Genomic DNA, 18103 nt, shown 5'->3' with positions numbered 1-18103 from the left:
GGGGTGACATCAGGGGTGCTGGGGTGACATCTGGGGCTGTGCGGGGCTCCGATGCAGCTCAGCATCGCTCAGCGGGGGAGGCTGCGGCAGAGCCGCAGGAAACTCTGCGCTCACTGAAAAGCACTTGTGTGCTAGAGGGAAAAGCTTGCAGGGTGATGCTCTGCGCGATTATCGCCTCATCTGCTGCTCCCCCAGCACTGAGAGAGCTCCTGCTCGCTTTAATTATTGCTTAGGGGGAAGCTGCCTTCCCTCTCCCCTCCTTTTCCTCGTTTTTTGGGTTTTTTTAAGGAGGGTAGCTTTTAAGAGCTTGCCATGAAGATCTAAGTTAAGGGATTTTCTCTACTACAAAGGCTGCATAGTTTCCCAGGCCAGGTGGACCCGATAGCACTGACTGCATGCTGAAAAATCTCATCCCCACCCTTCAGGCACTTTAATTGTAAGCCTTTCCAGATACACTGGATAAACACTGTCAAAATGAACCTGAAAGGGTTGTTGTTGTTGGTTTAGCCCTTAAATAATTATGAGTTTGTCTGTCTAATTACAACATAATCTTGTTTAAACTTGGATGGCTATTTGCAGTATCTCTTAAATGAGGTGGAAGCAGAAACACTGAGAAAAAAAAAAAGAAAAAAAAAAAGAAAATTCACAGTTCTTCCATTTTAAGAGAAGGAAAAAAAAGATTGATTTTTTTTTTTTTTTTTTTTTTTTTTTTTTTTTTTTAAGTCCTGTAAAATTTAATTCAACCTGACAACAAAATTCTCTAACTTGGAAGCTACTGTGGTAGGATAAAGATGATAAAGAATAGTGTGGAACCTCTGAGATGCAACAGAAACTTAATCCTCCAGGGATGATATTTTTCAAACAGTTTAGAAATAGTTTAAGGTAATTTACGGGAAGACTTGAGTGACAAAGCACATTACTTGAAGTGCCTTTCCTTCACTAGGCACTTTCTAAATTCTTTCTCTTTCATTTCTTTACTCTCAGGAGACTTTTAAATCCAGTGAACCAAAACAACACTTTGTTTGTTGGTATAGCACGGGGCTGGCACAGATGGCAGACACTGCACCTGTTCCAATAAACTGGGGAAATGGAGAGATAAACCATAGCACTCATTAAGGGGAATCTACTGAAACATGAACAATTTGTATTTTGAATATCTTCCAGGAATAAAAGGAGAATTACATAAACAGACTTTGTTTTTACCATTATCAGTTTAAAATAAACTTTGATTAAAGGGAACTTCACATTTGCTTTATGTACAAAGGCAGACATACCGCTAAAGAAGTTATGCTAATGCTTGATTTTCTTTAAGAAAGACAAATGATTTTATCTAGCTGCTCCTATTCTTCTAAAGAAAAATTACCTGTTGGCAGTTTAACCAAAATCAGTTCATTCCCCTGTTCCTTAGTAGTGGCAGCTTTTTTTGTTTTTGCATTTTCTCACGTTGAGTAATATCACATTCTTACAATCTAGTTCAGAATGATCAGAGGAACAACATAAACTAAAGTCCATCTGCTCATGTATTAATAAATAACTAAAATTATTGGGGTTGTGGGGGGGGGATTGTTTGGATCGTTAGTAAAAAAGTTCCCTGCAAAACAGCTTTTTGCTGGGCACAAGGAATATGCTATGTAGTATCTGACAGATTACTAAAAAATCCTGAAAAAGAAGAAACATTAAGTAACAGTTCCTCAAAGGATAAATTTCTTCAAACACTTGCCTTGATCATCAGAGCTTGTGCTGTTCAACATGCCATACATCTCCCTCAATTTCTCTCTCTCACACACACACAGCATTAAATACAAAATGTCATGAAAATTCCTAAGTATCATTTAATGTTGGCAGCCCTGCACTGTAAAGCCATTTATATAAAACTGTGGTTGGCAGCTCTCACTCTTCCATGGGAACAAATTAACATTGGCATTCCAAACACAGGAAAGTAAGGAAATTAGAAACACAGTTTATATTTGGCCAGTGCTTTGAAATACTGTACCATGCTACTGATGTCAATTAATGAAAAGCAGAATTTTGCGGAGAGGGTCTGGTTTTGAAACACATTAACACACGTTAAACATGTTTGCACAGGAACTGGATTGTAAGCATCTTGGTTCCAAAACAATAAAGCAATTGCACTAAAACTTGTAGTCTCAAAGTTGCCATTAATTCAATCCACTCAGTCTGGATCACTGAAGGATTTTCACGGGCTCTGAGATGTAGATGGCACAAATGTTTAAAAGAAGGGCTGAGGCACACTGTGGTGGGGATTACACCCATGATGGCTCCTCTGTTACCTGCTGTAAATCAGGTATATTTATGTACAAAAAATGGAATTATAGAACACACACCCAAATAAAGGGGAGGGGGGCTCAGCAAACTTTGTGGTCCTCATCAATGAAACAAGGATTTCCAAAAGGGCTTTTTGAATTAGAATCAGTTCAGCCTTTGCTACCTGCAACCTTGTTTGTAGCAAAGATTTTTACTGACAAAATCTTCAACACCAAAAAAATCTAGATGGCAGTTTATCTCCTGGCACCATTCCACTAACTTCAGTGGAATTACTCCAGCACGGAATTTGGCCCCGCAGCCTTTACAAGGCGCTGTTTATTTGTACTATGATTCAGATATTTTGATACCAGGAATCTTTCAGCACTGAAGTTTCTCCATATGAAATATGTCTTGTATTAAGAAATATCAGTTTCACATTTTTGTCAAACATTATTTGTTAAATTCTGTTTGTTGCAAGGATGGGAATTCAGCTGTAGTTCAACAACATGGATCGGGCTAATAATGATAAGCAGTGACTAATAGGAGCTGGTTCATGTTTTCATTGTTTGCAGCAAAGGAAACTTCCCTCAGAAACAATTTCAAGATTAGGAGAGAAAACTCTGTGAAGCTCTAGCAGAAACTACTGCATGCTCATTATTTCAACACAGGGGCACTTCTTTGGCCCAATTTTGCTCTCAGTGGTGCTCGTGTAAATCAAGAGGGAGTTTATGGGAATTACTTTGGACGTAGAGTTGTATAAATGAGACCACAGGGCCAGCTTCAGTAGAAATTTGACAATTTACACCAATGAAGACCTAGCCAAGAATTTTCTCTTGGGTGTCCATTTTTCCAAACTTAAGCATGTGCAGAACTTTATCCATGTGATTAGTCCTTGTGGGTAGTCTCGTTTATTTCAAACAGTTGTGAAGGAAAATCTTCATCCTGAAACTAATTTAAACAGCTCTCTCATTTCTTTAGAAGTTTCTTCCATTTAGAGAAGAAATATACATGTATAAAATAGCATATTTTATTTATATATAGTATGGTATGTATTTATATATATATATATATATATATATATATATGTAGTTAATTCATAAAAGTACTTTGATGTAGGCCCTAGAGAGGAGGATTGGAAAGGGTTTAAAATCATAGAACATACACCCTGCTTTCTTAACGCTGTATATCAACAGGTAGTCTCCTTATCTGGCATGTTATCAAAATTTGCTTACTTGTGTTCTTGCTCAGAGGACTTCATCCATCATTGCAACTTCTCACTGGTACTCATGCAGTTAGGACAATTTAGAGGCACAAAACGAAATGTGTTATCATTTTAACCACGAATTAACAGTTTCCATATAAATATTAATATTTCCTCACTTGATTCAAGGACAGCAGCCCTAATGGCACTAACCGTATATTTGATTTAAACTAATTAAAAACAGGGGCTCTTGCAATTTAATATATTGATTTTACCAGTGGGACTTAAATCTTTTATAATAAGTGTACACAGCTGCAGCACTCACCCACCGCCACTCTCAAACCTAATCCCTGCATTCCTCCTGACAATAACATGACAGGATCCACACATCCCGGTATTAGCCTTAACCCCGGTGACACTGCCAGAATGTATTAAACTAAAACATCACAGTGTCCTATTTAAAAGGAGCCTGTCAACGGCTCTGACTGGGCTTTAATAGTTATAATCTTTTTTTTAATTAATGTTTCCAACCACTTGTGTAACCTTCTCTCACACGTCTCTCCCCGCCGACCCGAAAATGTGTTTCAGGCTTATTTCCAGGGAATGCAGTGCCTGGTTTCGTGCTGCCTGTCCAGAGGCCATTAAAGCTCCTTTGCAGGGCGAGTGCTGGGACACACACACACACACAGAGACACAGGCATGGCACAACTGGGAGCACTGGGAGCAGGTCCTGCACGCTCCGCTGGTGCCCAGCTCCTGTTCCCGGCATCACAAGACCTGGCCATCAAGGCTTGTCTCCTTCAAAGCCCTTTAAGGGCTGTTGTGTTTTGGCTTCTAAACTGCAGCTCACAGAGGGGGATTCATCCCCCCAGGACAGCCTGTGTGGGAGCAGAGGAAAGACCCTGCTCTGGGATAAATCTGCTGTGTGCCAGCGGATAGGGACAATTTCCAGGTCCTTCTTCCTTGCGTAAGGACATCTGCCCTTAGCTGTTCCTTTCTCTGCTACCAGCACACCCACATGGCAGAGGTAAATAGTTCCTGTCCTGCTCTGCCGTTTGACACCTAGAAATTAGAAAATTAATTAAATTGACTCTGGGATGGGTCTGCACATTCGGAGAAAACCTGCTGGTCACTTGCTGCATGGTCCTTCATACCTTTACTTGGCTGCAAGCTTTCTGCCTAAGCCAGTGTTACACCACCAAGGGCTGCACACATCCACACTGCCCAAAACAATTATGGGATGTACCTGTTCAGGCTTGAGAGCTTTTAACAGCGTTAGGTGGAAGAGAAGGAAAAAACAAAAAGCCGAGGGCCGGTCCTAATGTATGGACAAACCATGTGATCGGCACCAGGCATCCAGGGCTAACTTTTAATCTGCTTTGTTTCAAGTGGGAAATATGTGAAGATCAAATAAGTTCAAATCCAGGTCAAATATCCTTGAAAATCTTTGATTTATACAAGCAGGAAAATGAGGTTTAAAAGGAGTGATTATGAAAGGGTTACTAAAAACACAGCTGTACGCGTACTCTTATATCTGAGGCTCTCCAAAGAAAAACTGTGTGACATCTATATTAACCTTTGGCTGTACACCAATGAAGGCCTGTAGTGAGCTGGAATGCAAGGCAGCCCCTTCCAAATTTTAACACAAGCCAGGTTACAGCTGCAAATGCCTGCAGCCCGTGCTCACTTTATAAAGTATTCCCCGAAGGAAATTTTTTAACTGTTATAGAATCTTTTTCTAATACCCTACAGTGTTAAAGCCTGTTATTAAAGGGCAAGGAGATGGTTCTCTATGCCAAACACTTGTCAACAAAAAGGATAGCCAGATGGTATGAAATAAAAGGAAACTTGGGGGCTCTTCAGCTTCTTGATTTATATTAACAAAAGCCACTTTCAAGTGCTCCTTCCAAGAATGACTAATTCCCCCCCCCCCTTTTTTGCCAGGATTAAACAACGTTGTTCATTTTATAATCAACCACGAGACAAATTTACAAATTGCGTATCACTTGTGCTGACTTTTTAAAAAATATTCTAAGCAAGTCTGTTTACCAAGGCAAGTTTACCAGCATAAGGACAACGCAATTATTTTTAGACGAGAAGGCCTAAGTCATCTAGAGGATGTTTACTCCTTAGCTGCTGTTTATAAACTTGAAATTAAACTTGTGCAGAAAATGCTTTGCGTTTTTCCAGTTCCTAAAATGGATCTGTTTGTAAACTGTATTGGACAGGATCTGAAATAAAATTCCAAATGCTAAAATTATAGTAATAAATTTTACAAAATTAGCCAGTAATTAACTGGCTAACTTAGACCACTGTGGCTAAATTCTCTTTTAATTTACAAATAACTTCATTCTTGACACAACTCCATTCCCAATTCATCTCAGCACAGGTGGAAGCTAAGGCAAAATGCAGCCTGTAAATTAACTGGTTATAAATCTAAATCTAATTAGTTGTCAGGATTTTACAGTAAGTAAAACCTTGCTTAGTACAAAGCTCCCTAAAACGGAGCACCTGTATTCTGGTTCCTCCCTACCAATACCCAGCATAAATTTTCTGGACTAAATATACACAGTATCTCCATAGAAATCAGTGTGTGTGGGGTTTGTTGTTGGGGTTTTTACTATGTAGCCCAGTAAATCCTGCAATGTAATTTTTTAAAAAATATCATTCCCTCTAATGTTGTACAACTAGATGGATGAAGAATATGATTAAGGCAAAAAAAGTGCTTTTGTAGATTAGCATTTAGGAGCCTGGAATTACCGTTTTATATTGACTGAAATTTCAAAGTATTATTTCTTGACTCGCTTTTACTTCCTCCATGCTAAAATGAAACTTTATTATGCTGTGACACTTCCTCATTGTGATGGCTCTGGAATAGTAATAAAAGCCTACCTGTGAAATGCAATGCTCACAGAGTATCTCTTACAAAAGTAGGACACAGTTTACTACAGTCTGCATTTAGGAATTCAGCTCTGCTTTAAAAGGGATCATTGTAGAAAGTCTCAAAAAAAGTCAGTTCTACAATAGATCTTCTAATTTTCCCTGAATGTCATAGAAAACTGTATGTCTCAAAGCAGGTGGTGTGTTTGATTATAAACGGAGTGAGTGGCTGCTCTAATTCATTAAAACCTCCATAAACAAGCCTGCCTTTGTCCTATAAAGATGAAAGGGCAATGACTATAATGGGATGAAAGGTGTGCACAGCGATGAAGAAAGCTATTATAGATCTGTGTCCTTTTTAAACTCGTCCTGGCATGCACTGTTGACAAGGGAACAAAACAGCACAGATAAACCTCCAAAATGTGCCTTGCTGGTCGTAATTCCACCTGTCCTTAAAACTACTGGGTTTTGCTTGTGCTCTTACTACTGAGAGCAATTAAATAAAACAATCATTTAGGATTTTGCACAAAGAACACTCTTGCATTTCTAAGCTGACAACAAAACCTGGCGGGTTGAAATGAATGAATATATCCACTCAGTCACCAAACTGCATCAGGATGTCGATTATCGGGGATTATGGCTTTTACAGGTAAAACCTGCTGCATACAAAGTTCTCACATAGACACAGACGTATGCAAAATGCAACTTTTATTTCACTTTTGTGGATCGATTCCACTCCTTTGTATTCAAAATCATCAGTGGCCAAAATATTAATTCTTTCTTATAACTCTTACATGAGCTGACAAGGAGACTCTTCCTTACATCGGCAATGTGGGACGGGAGCGCTGCAGTTTCACTGATGATTCAGTAAATTACTACACCTGAGGAGCAGAGTTAAACTCCCTCCCATTATGTACTTACATGTTTCATAAGGTTCTTTCCTTTCTACTGAAATGGAAAGCAAAGAATGAATTTCGCTATTTTTATTTGAACATCTTTTGTCTTCTGCTCAGGACTCTCCTTGCACTCGGTGTAGGACCCAAGAACCACGGAGAACAGTGTTAGCAAGGTCACCCTTATCTTTAAAGTCAAATATTTGACTGCTATTGGTACTTTTGACTGCTCAAATATTTGATTTTAAATGTATCATTGCTCATTGGCTTAAGTATCCAGCAGTGACTAGACAAACACTGTAATTCCAAATGGAAAGCACCAGCCCTCATAGAGCACAGCCCCCGGGCCAGATGTAATTCCGAGCTTCCCACTGTGAAGCTTATGGCAGTTAATAAGGAGGCGCAGCTCATGCAAACTAGAGCTCTCCCACAGCGTCCCGTGGCTCCTTATCATGCAAGAATTGTGCCGGGATGGCTACCGTGTCTAATAATTATTAACGTGTGTCACAGAGCCTTTACAGCTCCTGAGCTTTTCAAGTTAGTTAAAGTGCTGGGATTAGAGAGGTGGTGGTTTAGGTGGTGATTTAATCTTTGCTGCCTCTGAAGTTCCAGACAGTGGAAGTGTCCAGAACAGTGATATCCATAAAGGTGATAATGGATTTATTAGAGATGGGGGTCTGTAATTCCTAGCAGGTTATGTGCCAGAGGTGTGCTCCTCTTGCACTTTGCGTTTCCCTTTGTTTGGGACAAAGTCTGAGCTGATCTTGTTTTGGAAATACAATTCAGGTTCTGCCTTGAACTTGCAGGCACCCAATCTGTACGTGTGTGGTTTGAGAGCCGCACATGATGAGGTCTAAAAATGGATAGAGCGAGCCAGGTCTATAATTATACATTTAAAATAGAATGCGCACCCTGACAATGTTTTACTCAAATCCGGCCAAGTCAGTCCACACGGGTGTGCAATCTACAGCGAGCAAATAGAAATCAGATTGGGCCGTGGCATCCAATTAGAGAGGCCTAGTGAGGCGCATACAAAGCGTGCCAACTCTCGTATCGTTTGCATAAACCCATCCACATGTGCTTGTGAAAAGAGGCGAGTTAGCGGCATAAACTGGGGTCAACAGGAAAAGCTGCAGGAGTAAATAAGGATTTACTGTGGAATCCCTCCCAAGCCATTAGGAAAACATGTGCGAGCAGCCCAGCCCCTCCGGCCGAGGGAGCGCGGCGCTGGGATGCCGCGGGGAACGGTCCCAGCCATCCGTCCCCGCAGCCCCGGTGGCTCCGCATCCCGCAGGAGCAGCAGCCCGGCACCGGGAGCTGTGCGGGACCCGTGCCGTGCTCCTGCCTGGCTTTCGTGTCTTCCTTGGCGGTATGGGATGTGGAGCAGACCTGCTAGTCGTCCTGTTCAACTCCTACCTGCAAATCCCATTTCTGACGCGCAGCAGCTATCAAAGGGAGGGGACGACAAAGACCTCAGTGTGTCGGCGTGTGTGGAGCGTGGGGAGAGCTCGTGGCTGTCCAAATGCTGTGAGGGGAAGTCAGAGCCCTCTCGCCGTCGATGCCACTCAATTACCGCCTGGCAAAGCAGCCACCCTGCCGAGGGCCGCTACCTGCCCTTCCTTGCCCAGGTGGGCTGTCACCCACCTGACCCGCTGGGAGACAGCTCCCAGCCGGGGCCACCTGCGCCACCAGTCCCTGGCCTCCCGTCGCTGGCCAGGTCCCCGCTCCAGCCTCACCCTGGTACGGTTCCCTGCCCGGTTGCCCCGGTCCCAGCCCCGCCGAGACCGGCACTCACCCAAGTTGACGAAGCTCATGACCATGTCAGCCTCGGTGAGGAAGTTGCTGTCCTGCAGGCTGGCCAGAGGCGGCCCCTGGGTGCTGAAGATGGGCTTGTAGGGGTAAGAGAAGCCCTCGCCGTCCTCGGCGGCGGCCCCCGCCGCCCCCTCCTCCACGGACATGGCATTGTAAAGGTCCAGCATGAACATGGGGGCCGAGTTGTGCTTGCCGTGGAGGTGCGGCCGCGGGCGGTGCGGCAGGCCGAGGATGGAGAGGATCTCCCGCTGCATCTCGCGGCGCTCGGGGCCGCGCAGCCGCCGGTGGATGAAGCTGGAGTGCACCTCGTTGTCCACCGTGAAGTCGGCGAGCACGCAGCGCAGCCAGAGGGCGGGCGCGGCGGCGCCCAGCACCAGCAGCCAGGAGGCGGGCTGCCCGCGCCCCGCCACCGGCATCGCGGCGCGGCGGCGGCGGCTGCGGGGCGGCGCGGGGGGCGCGGGGCTGCCCCGCCGCGGGACGCGCCCCGCCACCGGCATGCGCGGGGGGCGCGGACGGACGGGCGGCCCCGCGCTCAGCCCCCGCGGAGGCGCCGCAGCCCGCTCATGGCCCGAGGCGGCGGCGGCAGCGGGGGCTGATCAGCGGCACCGGCCCATGGACGGGGCGGCGGCGGCGGCGGCGGCGGCGGCGGCCCGAGGCGCTTCCCCCGGCGGCGTTGGCGGCAGCGGGAGCGGAGCGCTCTGCCCGCGTCCCGCACGCCGCGGCGGAGCCGTGTGAGCGGCGCGGCTCGGCGGGGAGCGGCGGGAGGGTGTCTCTGGTGGGAGGAGCAGGCAGCAAAACCCAAGCGCTCTCTCTCGCTCGCCCGCTCCAAACCGCTTGGGAGAGAAAATCCCTGGAACTGCCTCGAGGAGGGACGTCTGCTCAGGTTGCTTTTCAGGATGTTTGTGGAGGCTGCGGGCTCGGCGAGAGGCTGAGCCGGTCCCGAGCGCCTAAATTGCCGTGAACGTCATTAAGGAGAAGACAACCCAGGAGAGAGGGCGGTTTATGTATAAGGAAGGGGCCCAAACTCCCACAGACTTTATAGATGCGAGTACATCGGCTGTCTGCACAAGCACGAGTACACACTTCTTTTTCCTGCCTACTCTTTTTATTTTTTTTTAAGAAGTTCAGATTAGAAGAGACTGCCCGTGACAGAACCAACTCCATTAAATAATTTAAAACGTGATGATTATATATTCACCTACATAGACACGTATGTGTGTCTCTCTGCACAGAGCCCCGGGTCACTTTTTCCAACTGGCAGTGGGGAGAGTCAATGGAGAAGCGTTAGAAATCCGAAGGAGGAGATATTCCCTAAGAATGGTAAAACCAGGAACATTTATTTTAAATGTAACTATCAACCTGTGCACACGGGTGGTTTATACCATTACCTTGTACCTTTGCCTTCCCATCTCCTTCTGCTCCTGGTACATGCCATTTTTGGGATATTGCCTTGAAATAGGTTGTCAGCTTCTTAAAGCAATGACTTTTTAAACTCAGTGGGTGCAACATCTACAGTAATGGAACCCCAATCCCTATTAGCCCAGCTAGATGTCTGCTACAACAGTAATTAATAATAATATCAGATGACAAATGTAAACTAATGCTTCCCAAATCTTACTTGGAAAGAAGGGGAAGTCAGGATGGTGTATTTGGGTCACTGAAGGGAGCCTGAGGTAACCTCAGAAATCATACATATGTACATTAAGTTTATGCTGACATTAATTCCTCGGGCAAAGGAGGAAGAAAAGGGATGTAGGATAAAGCAGGTCAGCATTTCAGGGGGGTGTTTTTTGATAGATTGTTCATCTAATATTTTCAGACAAGCAACATCTGGTAGTATCCAGCACCAGGTCCTGCAACTCTTTTGGAAACTAATGTTCAGCACTTCTTTTTGTTCTTTATGTTTCAAATCTTGGTGTGAACAGCAGGTAGCCAGTCAAAAAACTGCATGGGAATTGTGATGAATGATATAATGTGATTGTATGCATCCATGTGCACCTCTTAATAACAGGGAAACTGAGGCATCACATAGAAATTACTCATGGCACTATTGAAATAGTGGTGGAACCAGCATTAAACCCTCAGCTCAGACCTAACACATGTTTAGGAGTAGCTCAAGCTTGGGGTGGATGGAGGGAGCAGAGAGGTTGTGGAGCTACATCCACCTTAGGTAACATGAAAGCACTTTCTACACTCACTGGTGCTGCTCAAAAATCCCCCCTGTAGCTGCCTTCCCAGTGCTCCCCACTGATGGAAACACCAGTACCCAGCAGTTGATTTTTGGCTGCCCAGGTAAGATCAAACTCTCCAGCATCTTTTGTACTTCCTGAGGAGCAGCACTAACCTGCTCTTCACCACGCATACATTTGCCTAAATTTCTTCCTTGCCGAGGGTGTGGTTTCTAGATCAATTTAAGCTGATTTAAAGCCAGGCTCCCCCTGAGAAAGGTCTTTGTTTTCTCATCCCACCCCAGCCTGGACCCTCAGCTGTGCATCCCCACCCCTCTGCAGTGCCGGTACCAACACTTACACACAGGTCAGAAAGCTGATTCTGTTTTTAAAATATTTTGGTTTTTAACCATTTGTGTATTTGCTGAAATAATTTTCTGCTGGATCAGCTTCTTGTTCTGACTGACTCCATGCTGTGGTGGAACGAGGGAGGCCACAGGAATGCACAGCTGGGGGCAAGGAGAGGGTGTCGGGGTCAGGCTGCCGTAGGAAGGGCAGACAGATGATTTGGGATCTCCCTGCTCTCCCTTTCAGCTGCAGACAACTTGATTTCTCTTCCTTTTTTGTTCCTTGTAGACTGTTTTCCCAGGGTTGTGAGTGTTGGCCTTTCATCAAGCAGCAGTAGGACAAAGAGCCTTGCCTTTGGCATGGATATGAGATGAAAAAGTCTGCAAGGATGGAAGAGTGGGCTGGAGAGCAGGTGTCTCTGCTGCCTAAATTACTTGTACTGGAATTGCTTGTAGCTCCCATTTAAAAACTGACTAAACTTCAGGTCAATGTTGTGTTCTGAGAGAAAGAAAAGGAAAAGTGTGGGAGGTTTCTCTGCTCACTCGTTAACACCTTAGGTAACTGCTCTGTAGGTGTCACTGGAGAAAGAACAGAGGACAAAAACCAAACCTTGAAACTCTGGATTTGACAAATTTCTTGAAAAAGTGATATTTGAAAAGATTTCCTTCTTGTTTTGTCCAAGTGGTCTGAGTTAGGCCATATTTAGCTATATTCTGATTTAATGCAGGATATACTCTTAAAAGAGGGGAAATGTTGCAACTGTAACCTGTGCTTTCACAGGAGCAGTTGGGAAAGTTTTCTGTTTTATACAGTATTTTCTATGATCCTGCTGCACCCGTACACTTTTTAATAAATGCATGATAAATGGCAATGGGGGTACTTAAAAAAGCATAACAAAACCATGCCAGCAGCATGGGATGAGAAAGTGAGTTTGTTAAAGAATCACTTTTTGATGTGAAGTCCTCAACTCTTGCCTTCATCTTGCTTTGGGACACAACAAAGGGCAGCATTTATTCTGCTGGATACAATAAAGGATGATGCAGCTCAAACTGCAGTGGTTCAGCCCTCAGATCTGAGCTTGAATTTCAAATACCTTTCAAACAGAAAGGCAATCCAGTTTGTACCTTTTTTCATGGACAACGTCTTTCTCTTCCCTCCTTTCCTGCCTGCTGTGTAAACCCTATCCTGCTTCCTGTAGGATCAGTTCCACACAGGTTGCTGAAATATTGGCACCTTCATGTCACTGTCTTTTCCCTCCTCCTTCCTGGATCAATTAAGAAACCAGTTTTTCCTCTTAGTCTTCTCTACTTCTTTTGTGTAGCCTCCTCTTCTTGAGAAGGAAAGCTAAATGCTTGTGATGAAGTAATCCCTGTTTGTTGGCGCTTGCTGCTTTAGATAATTTCTATAAAAACAGACTCCCAATGTTTCTGGGGTTCTGCACAAGCCACGTTGCCAACTGAGTAACTTTTTCATCTCTGTGAGTTTGTGTGCACGCTCTTACCCAAGTTTAGTACCAGCTACTATCACTTTTTTGTTTGTGTGGAAGACAGAATATTTGGAAGTGTGTATTTAGGAGATAAATAAAGGGGCTGATTTAAAAACATGAAATGAACAAAAATGTACAGGCTTGTGCTTGGTGAATTTGTCATCATCAAGTACCCATGTGAGGCATATGCCAGGGGCAGAATTTGGCCATTTGCATTCAGCTTTACCAAACGGGCAGTAAAAAGTGTGGGTTCTGCTAGAAACTCATTTAATGACTTTTCAAAAATCAGACACAAAGCATTTTGTCCTCTTTTCTGCTGATTCAGTTTCAAGCTCCTTGTCTTCCTACTTTGATGTTCTCTTTTTAACTTTAACCATGGTTCTTTTCCATTCTGTTTTGCATCTTCTCTCATTTGTCTTGAACAAAAAGTGCAACTCCTAAATTATAGCAAACTTTTTTCTCCTTCCAAATAGTCCCACTAAACTAGCATGTGTTTGGGGAATTTTGAGCTGTTTGTCTATGCTCTTTGCATGAAGAACATTAATATAGCAAAAATAATAGCATTATTATTCGTATAAGAATGGATAATTTGCTCACATATTTTTTTACCCTGTATTGGATCATTCTTATCAAAAGTTTCTAGTAATCTCTCCAGTGTTACTACTGAGAACATATCCACCAACATGAAGTTAATCACGTCATGGTTAAAGCCATTATATTAGCTCTAATCCAGGAATTTGAGCAGATTTGTGTTGAGCTGTGCTCTGTTGGACAATACTGATCACGTTATAAAAATTAAGTGTTGATTCTCAATGCTACTGTTCAGAGGAGAGTCAGAAATGAAATCTGTGTTTTGGGGTGTGGAAAAGTCATTATTACTTCTAAGGATGCCAGTGAAAGCTAAAACAGAATTTTAGGATTTATGAAATGGGGCTATGGCACTGAATTTAATGTTCATCAACTGGGGAAGGTGGACAGAGTTTGGTCCTTCACAGTTCAGCCCTTCACTTCCTAAAACTGGATCGCCACTGGGATCCTTTTATTGCTGTTTACTTCAGAGAACATTAGAAATGAGTTCATGTTACTGAAACTTTTGCAGTTTTACATTTATTATACATTTATATACAATCTGAATATTGGCATGTGCTATATTTTCTATATATGTTTATATATTGGTGTGAGCATGCATACATACACCAGTGTACTTCAGTCATCTCTCTAAATTTTATGTAACTAATCTATTTCTGCAGCATGGATGCAGGCATGGGAGTATTGTTTAATGTAGACTCCAATAGTGCCAAAGCAGCTCGGAGAAAACTGAATTTAATTTTGTACTATTAAATTATTGCGTGCACACTTGATTTGGTTGACGCTTTTGGCACGAGCCCAGGTATTTCCTTCGTTGGTAACATTGTAATCTGAACGTCTGAGATCTCAGGCTTATATTTGTGAAAAGCTAAGCTGGGCACGAGCTCGGACGTCACTGTTGGGAGCGGATTTGAGTTGTGTTGCAGCACCTTGGAAATGTGCCTCTGAAAATCTGCTTAGCTGTTACATTTTCTTACAATAAATGGTGATCTTTGCTCCTACAGACATTCGGGATTCTTCTTATTAGCATACATTTATGTATTTTTCAATTTTCTGCTGTTTGCATTCACTAAAGGCAGAGATGTTTGCTATTTTTTTTACAATGAACAAAAAGCATATAAAACATATCCATTTTTTTTTTCAAAGGGAACAAAATAACTGATCCCGACCTATGAATGCAATGGGAGGAATTTGGATGGCTTTACTTTTTCTCTCCAGGCAGGTGCAGAGTAATACCTCAAAAGAACCATTATTTTGTGCCTTTATTCCAATGTGTACATAAATGCTTGCATAACCCTTGCACAGCTGCTGTACAAACTACTCATGCCACAAGTATTAGTAATCCTAACAGGGGAGGTTGCATGGAAAATTGGGGTGTGTATGCTAAACCATATGTACCATGCCCCTGAATCATAAAACTCGTGTTGCTGGAGCAGAGAGATCTTTGGAGACTGCTGGTTTTACAGGTCTGTAGGAAGCAGGATTATATACAACAGCTGCACCCCACAGCTTCTCTCCTGTTGAGGCTTATCTTGTGCATTTCAATAAGCAGGAAAGAGAATTTGGTCCAACATTATCTTATATGGTCTCAGCTCCTACTTTTATTTATATTTCATTTCCATAGGAACAATTATTTTCACAGTTTATTTTGAATACACATTAGAGCCACTCCAATTGGAAGTTTTGAGCTGCCAATTCCAAGCTGCATGGGGCTGCAGAGACACAATGTGCATTTTTTTATTTCTGGTTCTGCCTCTAAAATAACTTTCTTTATATCTGTGGTGATTTATAGCAGCGTTTCTGAACCAGTCTGGAGGAAGATGGAAGCTGGAGATTCGTTTGATTCTCCAAAGCCCTGGCCACAAAAATCCCCTCCCAAGCAGAGCAGGGTAGCAGGGCTTGGCCCCAGTTCTGCAGGGCTGGGGGAAGGTTCCAGCTCCAGGGCCGGCCGAGACAGGAGGTTTGCCACATTACAAGTGGCTGCGTGAAGCAATCTCCCAGACCTTTAGCAGCACAAAATCACGAAGCAGGAGGAGTTTAAAATAATCTGAAGAGCCAGTTTCCTCTGCTGGCGTGTGCTGGTGCAGCCCTGTGTGAGCCGACGGAGGTGTGCGTGTTCCACCCAGGCAGGGGCTCCCGCGGCTGGGTGCGGAGCGCTCGGTGTCACCGCTGCCCCTTTGCTCGGGGCTGCTCCAGCTGGAAGTGCAGCGCTGCAGGAGTTTATCTTTCCGAGACTGGCACTTCTAGGTTTTCAGTCAGAACAAATGCGCTTCCTAAATGGTGCTCAGCGTGCACTGAGTTGGCTTTGTCAAGTGCATCTTTTCAGCATTCATCCAAAGCCCTTTCTGCAGTTGTCTGAGCCCCATAGGCGAATATATACTGTTAGACTATTAAGATAATTTTTCAGTTAAGACATCGTCAAACTGCAAGCGGGACAATAGAAACAAAACCCTTTTTGTTCTGACTAAACTGTTCCTAATGACCCCCTCTATAAACAGTGGCACCAGCGGAGGTCTCAACAAGGCTCTTCATTGAGCCCCCTTTCAAAAGGACAAGCAGAGCAGAACATGGGGCAGAAACTCTCAGAGTTACTGCACTTTACTCCGCTCTGGTGGTCTGACCGCAAGAGAGAATCTGTTGTTTTTGTTGTTCAAGGCACCCAAAAAGCATAATTTAAAAGCATGGATTTCCACAGTTAGCATCCTATAAAGAGTACTAAATATTTGGATTGTCAGGAAAGGAGCAGAAGGAAGCAGTTTGTATGTTTGGGGTTTTTTTGTTTATTTAAATCAAGGAGTTATAAAATGGACTATTTAGAGTTCCATATAAAAATTTAACTTATTTGCTTGGGATAAGCTGCTGTCTGTTAAGCTCATGAAAATGTAAAGTCCAGAGAAGTTAAGGTTTTTACGTTTCAGAAAGATCCTCACATTTGTTTTAGGGGTAAAAACCATCTTCGTGAATAACATGTTTATCATAACCAAGGGAAATGTTTCACTTGTTTAATGTGTACAGAAATTGAAGTTATGATGATAAACTGAAACAGGACCAAACTCCTGTTCTTCCAGCTGAGTAACTGCAGGATACGTGCAGCTCAGGCAGTGTCCTCACACAGATGAGGGCTATGGAGATTTTGAATCACTTCCTGATTATTCCTGTCCCTATTTCCATGTCCTGAATACATGAGGAGAACAGCATAGGAGACCTCCCACTTCAACAAAAACCTGTTTACAGAGCATCTTACTGTCTGTAATTGGGAAATGATGACAAGTCAGACAGCAAACATCCCTAATTTGGACGGTTTGGGAATTTACACTGGCCACATTTGCAAGTAGAAATGCCAGTTTCTTTTGAAAGAATTTGGGGTTTGTGTTTTAATATCGGATTTAATAAGAGTATTTCTAACTTAAAGCATAGGCTACTGCTTTGTTTGGAAACAGGGAGAGATTGAGGAAGAGAAGAGAGAAGAACATCCATTAAGACAGGAAGTACATACTGAGTAAAGGCTAAGTCATGGAGAAAAGTAAGACTATTCAGAATATCTTAAAAATTCCATAATGTGATGAGGATCTGAGGGCACTCTGCCATCTTTGGGAGGAGTTCAGCAATTCATAGCTCTAAGGTTTTGGTTTTTTGGTTAAGGATAGTGCCTACACTCTTCCTTTGTAAAGTGTGGGATGGAAGGTTTCAGTGTGTCCTGGAAAAAGGAAGGATTTGGGTAAGTCCCAGGATGAAGGTCCAGTGCCCTGTGACAGGATACTGAGAGAAAGAGAAATGTCAAAGAAATCTTTAAGGGATTTTCTGTAGAAACAAAAGAATCTTTGTGAAAGATACTGTTAGCAAGTCTAAGGGAAGGAATGGGGACGAAAAGCGAATTGAGAGGATTTGCAAGTTGTTTCTAAGCCTTGAGGCAGAACAAAAAGCTGAGCATGTACTGTTTACTATATTTGGTAGGTATGGAAGAGCACTTTGGCCATCAAGGGAGCTCATAAACTGCAGAGCCTCATTGTCTCCCGACTGCGTTGTTGTGCTGGGGGTAGAGAAAAATGCTCCTGTTAAAGGACAGTTCTGAGGAGCAGCAGCTGAGACTTGACCCTGCCTTTTGTGAAAATGCTGTTTTCACAGCAGCACGGCCGAGATCCATGAGCACACAGCCGTGTTTCCATGAATCTGATTTTATTTTTCTTGCTTGTATGCATGTAGGCATGATAGCGTGTGTAGGTCTAGTTTTCAGGATTAAATATGGTAATTGCAATGTGATAGCATGAAAGTACAGTATTCACTTTGTCATATCTTTTCTCAAAAATACACATTTGAAGACAGTTTTTACTGACAATTTCTAGGAACAAGATATTAACTGTATCTGACTAAAATTTACTGCCTCAGAGAAGTCGAAGTGGATCGACAAAAGAAAAAAACATATTTTTTTAATCTAGCTAAATAAATTTATGGGAATTAATTA

At 43.2% G+C, this 18103-nt stretch overlaps 1 protein-coding gene across 1 annotated transcript in view; it reads right to left on the bottom strand.

Annotated features, from left to right (window-relative positions):
- BMP7 (bone morphogenetic protein 7) overlaps window positions 1-9745 on the bottom strand; it is a 40071-nt gene extending 30326 nt beyond the window's left edge. Inside the window, exon 1 of the mRNA XM_068208032.1 lies at window positions 9035-9745. Coding sequence (XP_068064133.1) covers window positions 9035-9548 — 514 coding nt within the window. The 5' untranslated portion in view covers window positions 9549-9745. The remainder of the gene's footprint in view (window positions 1-9034) is intronic.
- Between the last annotated feature and the right edge of the window lie 8358 nt (window positions 9746-18103).

Source organism: Anomalospiza imberbis, chromosome 17, assembly GCF_031753505.1.
Source record: "Anomalospiza imberbis isolate Cuckoo-Finch-1a 21T00152 chromosome 17, ASM3175350v1, whole genome shotgun sequence".
Taxonomy (NCBI): domain Eukaryota; kingdom Metazoa; phylum Chordata; class Aves; order Passeriformes; family Viduidae; genus Anomalospiza; species Anomalospiza imberbis.
Note: the sequence above shows the minus strand (reverse complement) of the source record. Positions and strands in the feature narration are given on the sequence as shown.